The 12,977-nt window shown below is 40.7% G+C and overlaps 1 protein-coding gene across 1 annotated transcript in view; it reads left to right on the top strand.

The window, feature by feature from the left end:
* Positions 1-12,977, top strand: part of Gm11639 (predicted gene 11639) — a 227,902-nt gene that overhangs the window by 27,509 nt on the left and 187,416 nt on the right. Inside the window, exons 13-14 of the mRNA XM_017314877.1 lie at positions 9,899-10,003; positions 11,750-11,803. Coding sequence (XP_017170366.1) covers positions 9,899-10,003; positions 11,750-11,803 — 159 coding nt within the window. The remainder of the gene's footprint in view (positions 1-9,898; positions 10,004-11,749; positions 11,804-12,977) is intronic.

Genomic DNA, 12,977 nt, shown 5'->3' on the forward strand with positions numbered 1-12,977 from the left:
ATATCTCGCTATACTGAGTTTCTGGGCTAATATCCACTTATCAGTGAGTACATATCATTTGAGTTCTTTTGTGATTGTGTTACCTCACTCAGGATGATGCCCTCCAGGTCCAACCATTTGCCTAGGAATTTCATAAATTCATTCTTTTTAATAGCTGAGTACTACTCCATTGTGTAAATGTACCACATTTTTTGTATCCATTCCTCTGTTGAGGGGCATCTGGGTTCTTTCCAGCTTCTGGCTATTATAAATAAGGCTGCTATGAACATAGTGGAGCATGTGTCCTTCTTACCAGTTGGGGCATCTTCTGGATATATGCCCAGGAGAGGTATTGCAGGATCCTCCGGTAGTACTATGTCCAATTTTCTGAGGAACCGCCAGACTGATTTCCAGAGTGGTTGTACAAGCTTGCAATCCCACCAACAATGGAGGAGTGTTCCTCTTTCTCCACATCCTTGCCAGCATCTGCTGTCACCTGAATTTTTTATCTTAGCCATTCTGACTGGTGTGAGATGGAATCTCAGGGTTGTTTTGATTTGCATTTCCCTGATGATTAAGGATGTTGAACATTTTTTCAGGTGCATCTCAGCCATTCAGTATTCCTCATGTGAGAATTCTTTGTTTAGCTCTGAGCCCCATTTTTTAATGGGGTTATTTGATTTTCTGGAGTCCACCTTCTTGAGTTCTTTATGTATATTGGATATTAGTCCCCTATCTGATTTAAGATAGGTAAAGATCCTTTCCCAATCTGTTGGTGGCCTTTTTGTCTTATTGACGGTGTCTTTTGCCTTGCAGAAGCTTTGCAGTTTCATGAGGTCCCATTTGTCAATTCTCAATCTTACAGCACAAGCCATTGCTGTCCTATTCAGGAATTTTTCCCCTCTGCCCATATCATCGAGGCTTTTCCCCACTTTCTCCTCTATAAGTATCAGTGTCACTGGTTTTATGTGAAGTTCCTTGATCCACTTAGATTTGACCTTAGTACAAGGAGATAGGAATGGATTGATTCAAATTCTTCTACATGATAACGACAAGTTGTGCCAGCACCATTTGTTGAAAATGCTGTTTTTCTTCCACTGGATGGTTTTAGCTCCCTTGTCAAAGATCAAGTGACCATAGGTGTGTCAGTTCATTTCTGGGTCTTCAATTCTATTCCATTGGTCTACTTGTCTGTCACTATACCAGTACCATGCAGTTTTTATCACAATTGCTCTGTAGTAAAGCTTTAGGTCAGGCATGGTGATTCCACCAGAGGTTCTTTTATCCTTGAGAAGAGTTTTTTCTATCCTAGGTTTTTTGTTACTCCAGATGAATTTGCAGATTGCTCTTTCTAATTCGTTGAAGAATTGAGTTGGAATTTTGATGGGGATTGCATTGAATCTGTAGATTGCTTTTGGCAAGATAGCCATTTTTACAATGTTGATCCTGCCAATCCATGAGCATGGGAGATCTTTCCATCTTCTGAGATCTTCTTTAATGTCTTTCTTCAGAGACTTGAATTTCTTATCATACAGATCTTTCACTTTCTTAGTTGGAGTCACGCCAAGATGTTTTATATTATTTGTGACTTTTGAAAAGGGTGTTGTTTCCCTAATTTCTTTCTCAGCCTGTTTATTCTTTGTGTAGAGAAAGGCCATTGACTTGTTTGAGTTAATTTTATATCCAGCTACTTCACCGAAGCTGTTTATCAGGTTTAGGAGTTCTCTGGTGGAATTTTTAGGGTCACTTATATATACTATTATATCATCTGCAAAAAGTGATATTTTGACTTCATCTTTTCCAATTTGTATCCCCTTGATCTCCTTTTGTTGTCGAATTGCTCTGGCTAGGACTTCAAGTACTATGTTGAATAGGTAGGGAGAAAGTGGGCAGCCTTGTCTAGTCCCTGGTTTTAGTGGGATTCCTTCCAGCTTCTCACCATTTACTTTGATGTTGGCTACTGGTTTGCTGTAGATTGCTTTTATCATGTTTAGGTATGGGCCTTGAATTCCTGATCTTTCCAAGACTTTTATCATGAATGGGTTTTGGATCTTGTCGAATGCTTTTTCCGCATCTAACAAGATGATCATGTGGTTTTTGTCTTTGAGTTTGTATATATAATGGATTAAGTTGATGGATTTCCATATATTAAACCATCCCTGCATCCATGGAATAAAACCTACTTGGTCAGGATGGATTATTGCTTTAATGTGTTCTTGGATTCGGTTAGTGAGAATTTTATTGAGTATTTTTGCATCTATATTCATAAGGAAATTGGTCTGAAGTTCTCTATCTTTGTTGGATCTTTCTGTGGTTTAGCTATCAGAGTAATTGTGGCTTCATAGAATGAGTTGGGTAGAGTTCCCTCTACTTCTATTTTGTGGAATAGTTTGTGCAGAACTGGAATTAGATCTTCTTTGAAGGTCTGGTAGAACTCTGCCCTAAACCCATCTGGTCCTGGGCTTTTTTGGCTAGGAGACTATTAATGACTGCTTCTATTTCTTTAGGGGATATGGGACTGTTTAGATCGTTAACTTGATCCTGATTTAACTTTGGTACCTGGTATCTGTCTAGAAATATGTCCATTTCATCCAGGTTATCCAATTTTGTTGAGTAATAGCCTTTTGTAGAAGGATCTGATGGTGTTTTGGATTTCTTCAGGATCTGTTGTTATGTCTCCCTTTTCATTTCAGATTTTGTTAATTAGGATGTTGTCCTGTGCCCTCTAGTAAGTCTAGCTAAGGGTTTATCTATCTTGTTGATTTTCTCAAAGAACCAACTCCTCGTTTGGTTAATTCTTTGAGTAGTTCTTCTTGTTCCACTTGGTTGATTTCACCCCTGAGTTTGATTATTTCCTGCTCTCTACTCCTCTTGGGTGAATTTTCTTCCTTTTTTTCTAGAGCTTTTAGATGTGTTGTAAAGCTGCTAGTGTGTGTTCTCTCCTATTTCTTCTTGGAGGCACTCAGAGCTATGAGTTACCCTCTTAGAAATGCTTTCATTGTGTCTCATAGGTTTGGGTATGTTGTGGCTTCATTTTCATTACACTCTAAAAAGTCTTTGATTTCTTTCTTTATTCCTTTCTTGACCAAGGTATCAATGAGAAGAGTGTTGTTCAGTTTCCACGTGAATGTTGGCTTTCCATGATTTATGTTGTTATTGAAGATCAGCCTTAGGCCATGGTGGTCTGATAGGATGCATGGGACAATTTCAACATTTTTGTATCTGTTGAGGCCTGTTTTGTGACCAATTATATGGTCAGTTTTGGAGAAGGTTCCGTGTGGTGCTGAGAAGAAGCTATTTCCTTTTTTTTTTTTTTTTTTTTTTTTGGATAAAATGTTCTGTAGATATCTGCTAGATCCATTTGTTTCATAACTTCTGTTAGTTTCACTGTGTCCCTGTTTAGTTTCTGTTTCCACGATGTGTCCATTGATGAAAGTGGTTTGTTAAAGTCTCCCACTATTATTGTGTGAGGTGCAATGTGTGCTTTGAGCTTGACTAAAGTGTCTTTAATGATTGTGGCTGCCCTTGCATTTGGAGCATAGATATTCAGAATTGAGAGTTCCTCTTGGAGGATTTTACCTGTGATGGGTATGAAGTGTCCCTCCTTGTCTTTTTTGGTAACTTTGGGTTGGAAGTCGATTTTATTCAATATTAGAATGGCTACTCCAGCTTGTTTCTCCAGACCATTTGCTTGGAAAATTGTTTTCCAGCCTTTCACTCTGAGGTAGTATCTGTCTTTTTCCCTGAGATGGGTTTCTTGTAAGCAGCAGGATGTTGGGTCCTGTTTGTATAGCCAGTCTGTTAGTCTATGTCTTTTTATTGGGGAATTGAGTCCATTTATATTAAGAGATATTAAGGAAAAGTAATTGTTGCTTCCTTTTATTTTTGTTGTTAGAGTTGGCATTCTGTTCTTGTGGCTGTCTTCTTTTTGGTTTGTTGAGGGATTACTTTCTTGCTTTTTCTAGGATGTGATTTCTGTCCTTGTATTGTTTTTTTTTTCTGTTATTATCCTTTGAAGGGCTGGATTCGTGAAAAGATAATGTGTGAATTTGGTTTTGTCGTGGAATACTTTGGTTTCTCCATCTATGTTAATTGAGAGTTTGGCCGGGTATAGTAGCCTGGGCTGGCATTTGTGTTCTCTTAGTGTCTGTATAACATCTGTCCAGCTCTTCTGGCTTTCATAGTCTCTGGTGAAAAGTCTGGTGTAATTCTGATAGGCCTGCCTTTATATGTTATTTGACCTTTTTCCTTAGTGCTTTTAATATTCTATCTTTATTTAGTGCATTTGTTGTTCTGATTATTATGTGTCAGGAGGAACTGCTTTTCTGGTCCAGTCTATTTGGATTTCTGTAGGCTTCTGATATGTTCATGGGCATGTCTTTCTTTGGGTTTGGGAAGTTTTCTTCTATAATTTTGTTGAAGATATTTGCTGGCCCTTTAAGTTGAAAATCTTCATTCTCATCAACTCCTATTATCCGTAGGTTTGGTCTTCTCATTGTATCCTGGATTTCCTGGATGTTTTGAATTAGGATCCTTTTGCGTTTTGTATTTTCTTTGATTGTTGTGCCGATGTTCTCTATGGAATCTTCTGCACCTGAGATTCTCTCTTCCATCTCTTGTATTCTGTTGCTGATGCTGGCATCTATGGTTCCAGATTTCTTTCTTAGGGTTTCTATCTCCAGCGTTGCCTCACTTTGGGTTTTCTTTATTGTTTCTACTTCCCTTTTTAGGTCTAGTATGGTTTTGTTCATTTCCATTACCTGTTTGGATGTGTTTTCCTGTTTTTCTTTAAGGACTTCTACCTGTTTGGTTGTGTTTTCCTGTTTTTCTTTAAGGACTTGTAACTCTTTAGCAGTGTTCTCCTGTATTTCTTTAAGTGAGTTATTAAAGTCCTTCTTGATGTCCTCTACCATCATCATGAGATATGCTTTTAAATCCGGGTCTACCTTTTCGGTTGTGTTGGGGTGCCCAGGACTAGGTAGGGTGGGAGTGCTGCGTTCTGATGATGGTGAGTTGTCTTGATTTCTGTTAGTAGGATTCTTACGTTTGCCTTTCACCATCTGGTATTCTCTGGAGCTAGTTGTTATAGTTGTCTCTGCTTAGAGCTTGTTCCTCAGGTGATTATGTTAGCCTCTATCAGCCGACCTGGGAGACTAGCTCTATCCTTAGTTTCAGTCGTCAGAGTACTCTCTGTAGGCAAGCTCTCCTCTTGCAGGGAAGGTGCCCAGATATCTGGTGTTTGAACCTGCCTCCTTGCAGAAGTTGTGTTCCACTCATCATAGGTTTAAGATCCCATGGAGGATCCTGTGTGGGTCCTTGTGGGTGTCCGGAGACTCCCCGGGCCAGGAACCCTGGTGCTGCAGTGGACCGAAAGGGACTTGTGCCCCGATCAGGCCGGGTTATCTGCTTCCTTAATTAATGCAGTCTCAGGTCCCACGCAATTGGATTGGAGCAGGTGCCATGTTCCACTCACCAGAGGTCTTAGGATCCTGTGGGGGATCCTGTGTGGGTCTTTGCGGGTGTCCGGAGACTCCCCAGGCCAGGAACCCCGGTGCTGCAGTGGACCGGAAGGGACCGCATGTGTATGTTAGAGGGAAAAATTTGGGAGTTAGTCCTGTCCCTCCACTGTGGGATCTGGAGGTCAAACTCAGGTCAGCAGGCTTGGGCAATAGACATTTTGCCCATTGAGCACTGGCCCAGGCTGAACTTTATGTGTTAAAAGTTACCTGCCTGGAAAACCCTGAACAGGTGCAGTGAAGGCTTCTTCTTCTTCACCATCACATTTCCTCAGCCTCCGAATGTGCAGCTTATGGACCAGTTAGATCATGAAGAGGGACTTTGGGAGGAGATTTTTTAAAAACACCCTGCAACTTCACAAGGAGCTGGAGCAACTACCCAGATTTATACAGTATGAAGTTGTTTCTCTAAGTTTAAGATGCTGTGGGCTGGAAGGAAATCACTAAGATGGAAAAGCAGGATCCGGCTACTTGGACCATAGCAGTAAGAGGCCCCAATAACTCTTGGAGCCAGAACTAGAGCTGAAGCTGGAGCCGGAGCCGGAGCCGGAGCCGGAGCCGGAGCCGGAGCCGGAGCCGGAGCCGGAGCCGGAGCCGGAGCCGGAGCCGGAGCCGGAGCCGGAGCCGGAGCCGGAGCCGGAGCCGGAGCCGGAGCCGGAGCCGGAGCCGGAGCCGGAGCCGGAGCCGGAGCCGGAGCCGGAGCCGGAGCCGGAGCCGGAGCCGGAGCCGGAGCCGGAGCCGGAGCCGGAGCCGGAGCCGGAGCCGGAGCCGGAGCCGGAGCCGGAGCCGGAGCCGGAGCCGGAGCCGGAGCCGGAGCCGGAGCCGGAGCCGGAGCCGGAGCCGGAGCCGGAGCCGGAGCCGGAGCCGGAGCCGGAGCCGGAGCCGGAGCCGGAGCCGGAGCCGGAGCCGGAGCCGGAGCTGGAGCCGGAGCTGGAGCCGGAGCCGGAGTTGGAGGCAACTCGCTATGAGCACCAAGTCATTCTGGAGGCAAGGTTCGACGAACTTCCAAGAATGTTGAAGACTGGAAGGGCTGCATCCCCAAGAGGTTCACAATGAAAGCAGCTGGAGCTCAGGCAGTAGGAGGAGTGCCCACACCATGGGAAAGGAAAGTAGCAGCCACAGAAATGATGTGGCAGCCACAGGAAGTTGTTAAGGGAACCTTCCCTAATATGAGAGCAAAGAGATAAGGATGGAACACATGGCTCTGGAAGGCACTATGAACTTACATAAGAGAAATCCTTGCTCTGGTGCCCCGGGACGACGTACTCCAGCTCCTCCAGAATGGCCACTCTGATTCCATATGCGACTTTGGGAATCATCCTACCCACAACTGAGCATACTGGCTAAGTTGTCACAATAGGAGGGATTGGAGTAATGGTTGGAAGAATATTCCATGGTGCAGCTCCTGGAACTGAATTAGCTTCAAACCAGTGCTGCCAATGCCAATAAAGGTTCTTATAGCCATTAAGCGAAGCACTCTTTTGGATTAGCCGTGATTCTACTCAGGAAAAGTGTTAGGGATTCCTCCCAGTAAATGGTTCTCTGCTGTACTACTATAGGAAATATGCCTGGGGGCTACTACACATGCATATTGTCTAGATATTACAGCAGAGTAGGGACACATATGTCTTAGGATTGCTGTGGTGAAACACCATGACATTATCTCACCTTACATTTCCACATCAGTCTGTCATCAAAGGAAGTGAGGACCTTGGAGGCACGAATGGGAACAGAAGTTGTGGAGGAGTGCTGCTTACAGTCTTGCTCTCCATAGGTTGCTCAGCCTGCTTTCTTATCCAACCCAAGGCCACCTGCCCATGGATGACACCATCCACGGTGAACTAGGCCCTCCCAAATCAATCATGAATCAAGAAAAATGTCTTAAAGGCTTGCTAACAGACCAATCTCTGGGGGACATTTTCAAAATTGAGAATCCCTCTTCCCAAAAAACTAGCTTGTGGCAATTTGACAAATCTGCAGTTGGTTTTAAGGTTAGACTGGAAGAGAAAAAAAAATTCCATACCCAGGTCATGGTGCCCCAGATGCCTTATACATAGCTACCAACCTGTGTTCAGATACTGCAAGAATACTGAAAGATTCCCTAGGGCTTGAATTCATTATGAGTGTCTGTTTTTAATCGCCAAAGTAACAAGTCATACCCCGTCCCCACTTCCCTAAAGCAGGAGTGAGTCTTGAAAGTAGGAGCTGGGTAGTCTCATGGCTATAAATACTACAGCACTGGGTCATACCCATTACACACATTTGCTGAAATCAGAGCAGTACAGAGGGAGGAACAAGGTCTAGTCTGTTATGACCTGCCTGATGGCGTGATTGTTTACAGGGCTTGAAACTTTCATAGATTGCTGGGGATAATGCTACACAGAATACAAGTCCATCCAGTTGTGGCATTGGCCTTTGACACACAGTTTGGAGGCTCTATCCACAGGTAGGGGAAAGGAGCTAGTAAGGTCTGTTTAATGTTGAGTTTCAGTTCGCTCTGCACTGAATTACAAGTTAAAGTCTTATGTTTACTTCTCTGTCCCAGCCCTAGGATTGGATTCTCTTTGAGCTGTTCTAGCAAAGGTTTGAGGAAGAGAAGGGTGGAAGTGTTCCCTTGGCTGCTCATGGAGACAGATTCAAAGCTAGGTCTATGACCATGAGGCCAAGTGACCATAGGCATTGTCCAGGATAATATTCCAATCCTGAAGACTGTATATAGTTTCCTGTCCTTTCTTAAGTGGGAAGCATCTCTTTCCATACCATGCTTCTTAGAGTTAGGGAAGGGGTGGTATATCACCTCCCTCCTTCCTGTCTTCTCTCACTTGATTTCCTTAGCTCTCATGAAGGTAGTTTCACGTGTGAATAACTATTCAGACTGGTAATTCTGTTAGAAGATGGATGACAAGTTATATTCTGCAGCCATCTTGCTCTGCCTTCTGTTTAATTCTTAAACATCTTTCTGGGCTCGATTCCTAGCCTTTCAGATCAGAGAAAACTTAATTCCTATGACATTCAAAATATTCTAGGGAATATATCAGTGGATATCACAGATAAGGAAAGGGAAATGTTGAGTTGCCAAATTTTCCCTTAAAGGAGCTTTGCAGTGGAGTCTGTGGAGTAAAAATATTAAGTATATTGTTCTAGCAAGCCATTCACTGACTGATTGATTTTACAATCAAAATTAAACAATACCTAACAACATCATGGAGCTGCTAACAGGCAGATACACACACACACACACACATATGGAGCTGCTAACAGACATATACATACACACACACACACACACACACACACACACATATATATGGAAAATAGAGGGTAAAAAATCAGGAAGTAGTTATGAAAAATAGCGATGGGTGTGTATAAATAGCATAATGAAACTTAACAAAGGACAAAGTAAAGTATATAGAATCAAAATGGTATGTTAAACAACGACAACAACGACAAACCAAAGAACTTATTTCTCAACCTTCCACTTACCCTGGCTGTGAATGAGGTTCCTGAAAGGTGCAACCAATGGCTGAATTCAACTCTGCTCATTAAAGTAATCCACTTTCTTCTGATTTAAAACAGTGGTATTTTTCTAGTTGACTTGTTTTACTTCTGTGTTCTTTCTCTCTCTCTCTCTCTCTCTCTCTCTCTCTCTCTCTCTCTCTCTCTCTCTCCTCTCTCTCTCTCTCCCCTTTCTTCCCCCCCCCCTGTGTGTATGTGTGTGTATGATGTGTGCATGGGGGTGCTTGTGTGCACATGGAGACCAAAGGTCAGCCTTAGGTATTGTTCCTCAAGAGCCAGTCATGCTGTGTTTTGAGACAGGGTCTCACATCAGCATTGACCTAGGGATACCGAGTAGAGAAGTGGTCAGCAACTGTGGTTATCATAGCAATGAGTCTAACTCCTGTTATAATAGAAAATCTGCCCTATTTTGACTCAGAAATAGTTATCAAAGTGCATCCCACACCTGATGTGTGCTTAGCATAATTCTAAGTCTTTTATGTGAGTAACTTTATCCTTACAGAAGGTCTATCTGTGAGGCAGGTAAGATCATTGCATTTTATACAATGGAAAACTGGAAATCAAGTTAGATTACTGAAAAATTTCCAGTAAGTAATAAAAGATAGAGAAAAATGCTCAAACCAATGGGTGCTTGTTCCAGCCATAGTAACTTCTTTCATCTTGACAGAACTTTCTATTTCTTATAGAAATAATGCGCTGGAAGGGAATCCTATTACTTTCAGAAATTTTGCAGCATGCTTATTTTTTCCACAATAAGAATTGCTGGGAGTAAGTTTAATTCTAACCATATTGAATATTGTCTTCCTGCAAAAAACGTGTAACTCATATGCAGAAATGAGACGCATTTCAGCATTAGTGAGAATGTATGTGTGTTTTTCTTTACTAAGGAAAGACGATAGATTTCAGGGACTTGGACACTGTGCTTGAGAAGATGGACATAGAACTCACCGAAGGAGAAGATGAAGAGCTGAAAAGACACTTCTCAGATGATGGTGACTAACCTTAGATATAGAAAAACAACGTTGCAATAGTTCTTGGAGTTTTATTGCTATTATTCTGAAAACTAGTTAACTTTGTACTGATAAAAGAATAAGGAATAATCTCAGAAAATCCAATTATAGAATGAGATCAAAGGCTGTCTTCATTTTCTAAATCCATATCTAATATGATGCATTTGCCTAGCCTGGCTCTAAGATCATCTTCCACATCAGTGAATGTTTGGGAAGCAGAATAAAGCATTGGGAAGAGATTCGAGTAGATCGTTAATGATTCCCCTTGCCACACTTCTCATGTGTTTCTGTGAGCTGATTCTGACCCCTACCTAATATTACCAAGGTTTATCTGAGAACACTTGTGATTTGCTCTGGTCTCTTCTCCTTGGTCTTTATTCATTGTTACTTATTGGAGCTTTCTCTTATCAGATAATAGTGGTGATTTTGGTGTTGACATTTTGTTTCTTCCATTTCCATCCCATTCTCCTACTGTCTGTCTTATTCATCTCTAATTTCCATTTTACATGCTGTCTCTGAAAATCTTATTAATACTCATTCCTTTCCTAATTACATACATGCAGATAGGTTTTATGTAGACCTCTGACATGGGCTTCAGGATGGGATACACAAAGGGCTGTTAGACATTCCCACTGGATAGTCTATAGAAAGGAGTCTATTTCAAATGAACTTTAATGTTTTCTTGTCTGGGCTACTAGTTCTTCATCATTGCCTCATCCCTGAGACTGCCTAGTTATTGATGGAACGTGTTTTGTTCTTGACTTTTCATATCACGAATTATTACCATACATATAACGGAAAAGTGTATAGACCAATATGATGAAGTGTAGCAAAGCATAAAAGTCAAATCTAGATTGTGAGCAGAAGTTGTTCATTACCTTTCAACTTCTAGGTATAATTGTAACATCTCAAAATAAATAATTTTAAAAAATGTATAACTTTGGGCCACCAGGGTGGCTCAGTGGATAAAAAGTGATTTTTGTCAAGTCTAATGACCTGAGTTGATTTCCAGTAGCCAGGTGGAGAAAATTAACTCTTGAGAGCTGTCTTCTGACCTCTGTACACACAGTACACACACAAAGAACAGTACACACATATACCACACACAGCACAGCATACACACACACACACACACACACACACACACACACACTTGTGCACATGTTCACACAGGCAGACATAAATCCATGATCTCATGAGCTTCTTTTTAGTCTCCTGACCTTTGCCCCCCATTTACACCCACCTTAGTATTCATGTTTGACATCAGGTAGGATTACCATTGTGTATAAGAGGGGGCAAATTGTTTTTAACTTTCTGAACAGAGATCAATCACATTACCAGAATTGAGACTTCGCACAATTAACCTGCATAGATGGTGTTTTATATCATGCTTGCAAGGAAGTATCATAACTTAGAAAGGACATAATTTCTCTAATCCAGAGAGCATGGCTCATCCGGTCAAGGGCTAGTTTGTTTGTTTGTTTGTTTGTTTGTTTTCTGAGACAGGGTTTCTCTGTATAGCCCTGGCTGTCCTGGAACTCACTTTGTAGACCAGGCTGGCCTCGAACTCAGAAATCCGCAAGGGCTAGTTTATTAACATAAAATCAATCCTTGAGATTCATTGAAGGATCGTGCAATTAAGTTAACCTAAATAATGATGTGTGATATCAAACTTTAGCTAGTTCCTGTCATTATTTAACATCCATTTGCTTGAATGTTATCTTGCAGCTAAGGGGACGATTGATCTGGACTCGCTGGTGAATGTGCTCCAAGTTACTACAGGTCAGTGAAAAGTAAAGTCGAGACTAATCCTTTACACTAAGTTATAGTTTATGTGATATTTTATTGAGGTATGACATAAAGTTATCAATATGCACATATAACCATCTTAAGATGAAATTATCCATATTCCTGGTTAACTTTCACTTAGCCATGAGATTTGGAGGTAATTATAGTTGACCCTCATACCCATAATTTCTACACACTGATTCAATCATATGATCATAGGTTTTTGGAAAATAAATTAATTTGTGTTGAAAGTATAGACTTCAATATTATTCTTTTACATACTAATAGTCTCTCTATTTTATACAGAACTTATGTTTTACTAGGCATTACCAATAATGTAGAGCTGTTTGAAAAGTTGGTTATATGTAAATGTTGTACCATCTTACATAAAGGCTTAAAGGTCCAGATTTTTATATTTTAAAACATCATTTATTTTGACTAAGATATAATAATTGTATTTACTCATGATAAGTTGACACTTCAATACATGAATCAAAACATACTTATCAAGTCAAGGTAATTTACATTCCAATCTCTTTATTATTTCTTTTTATTTGGAACTTTCTAATTCTTCTAGTTCTTCAGAAAATATGAAATAGACTATTGTAAACTATAGTCACCCCAATATGGAACACTGGAATTTACTCATTATATTTCTGTCTTGATACCATTATTAAACCTTGTATCATCCTTCCTCTGCCATGATTTGTGACTAATTACACTCAAGTGAATGTTTTAAAATCTCTTGAATTGTTTTAGTAATCAAAAAAGTAAACATAAAGAAACTTTTATAACACTGATAGAAATAAGCATTGCTATTTATTATTATAAATGCAACTGCTACAAAATTATGATGAGAAGTGATCCAAACATTTTTTTAATAACCAAAATAGTCAAAGTTTTAAATTTAAATTTGGCTTATAACCTCAAAATACAATGATTAAGGTCATCAAATTTATTGTAAATTACTAAGCAAACCAGTTAACATTTCAAGTGGATTTTGCTACACATACTTGTAAATGCAGGTCAATAAAAAAAAAATCTCTGCTGAGTGTCACAAAAAAAAAAAAAAAAAAAAAAAAAAAGCTTCCACTTGTCAGGCAGTGGTGGCACACAGGCCTTTAATCCCAGCACTCGGGAGGCAGAGGCAGGCACATTTCTGAGTTCG

This window comes from Mus musculus, chromosome 11, assembly GCF_000001635.26.
Source record: "Mus musculus strain C57BL/6J chromosome 11, GRCm38.p6 C57BL/6J".
NCBI classification, from domain to species: Eukaryota; Metazoa; Chordata; class Mammalia; order Rodentia; family Muridae; genus Mus; species Mus musculus.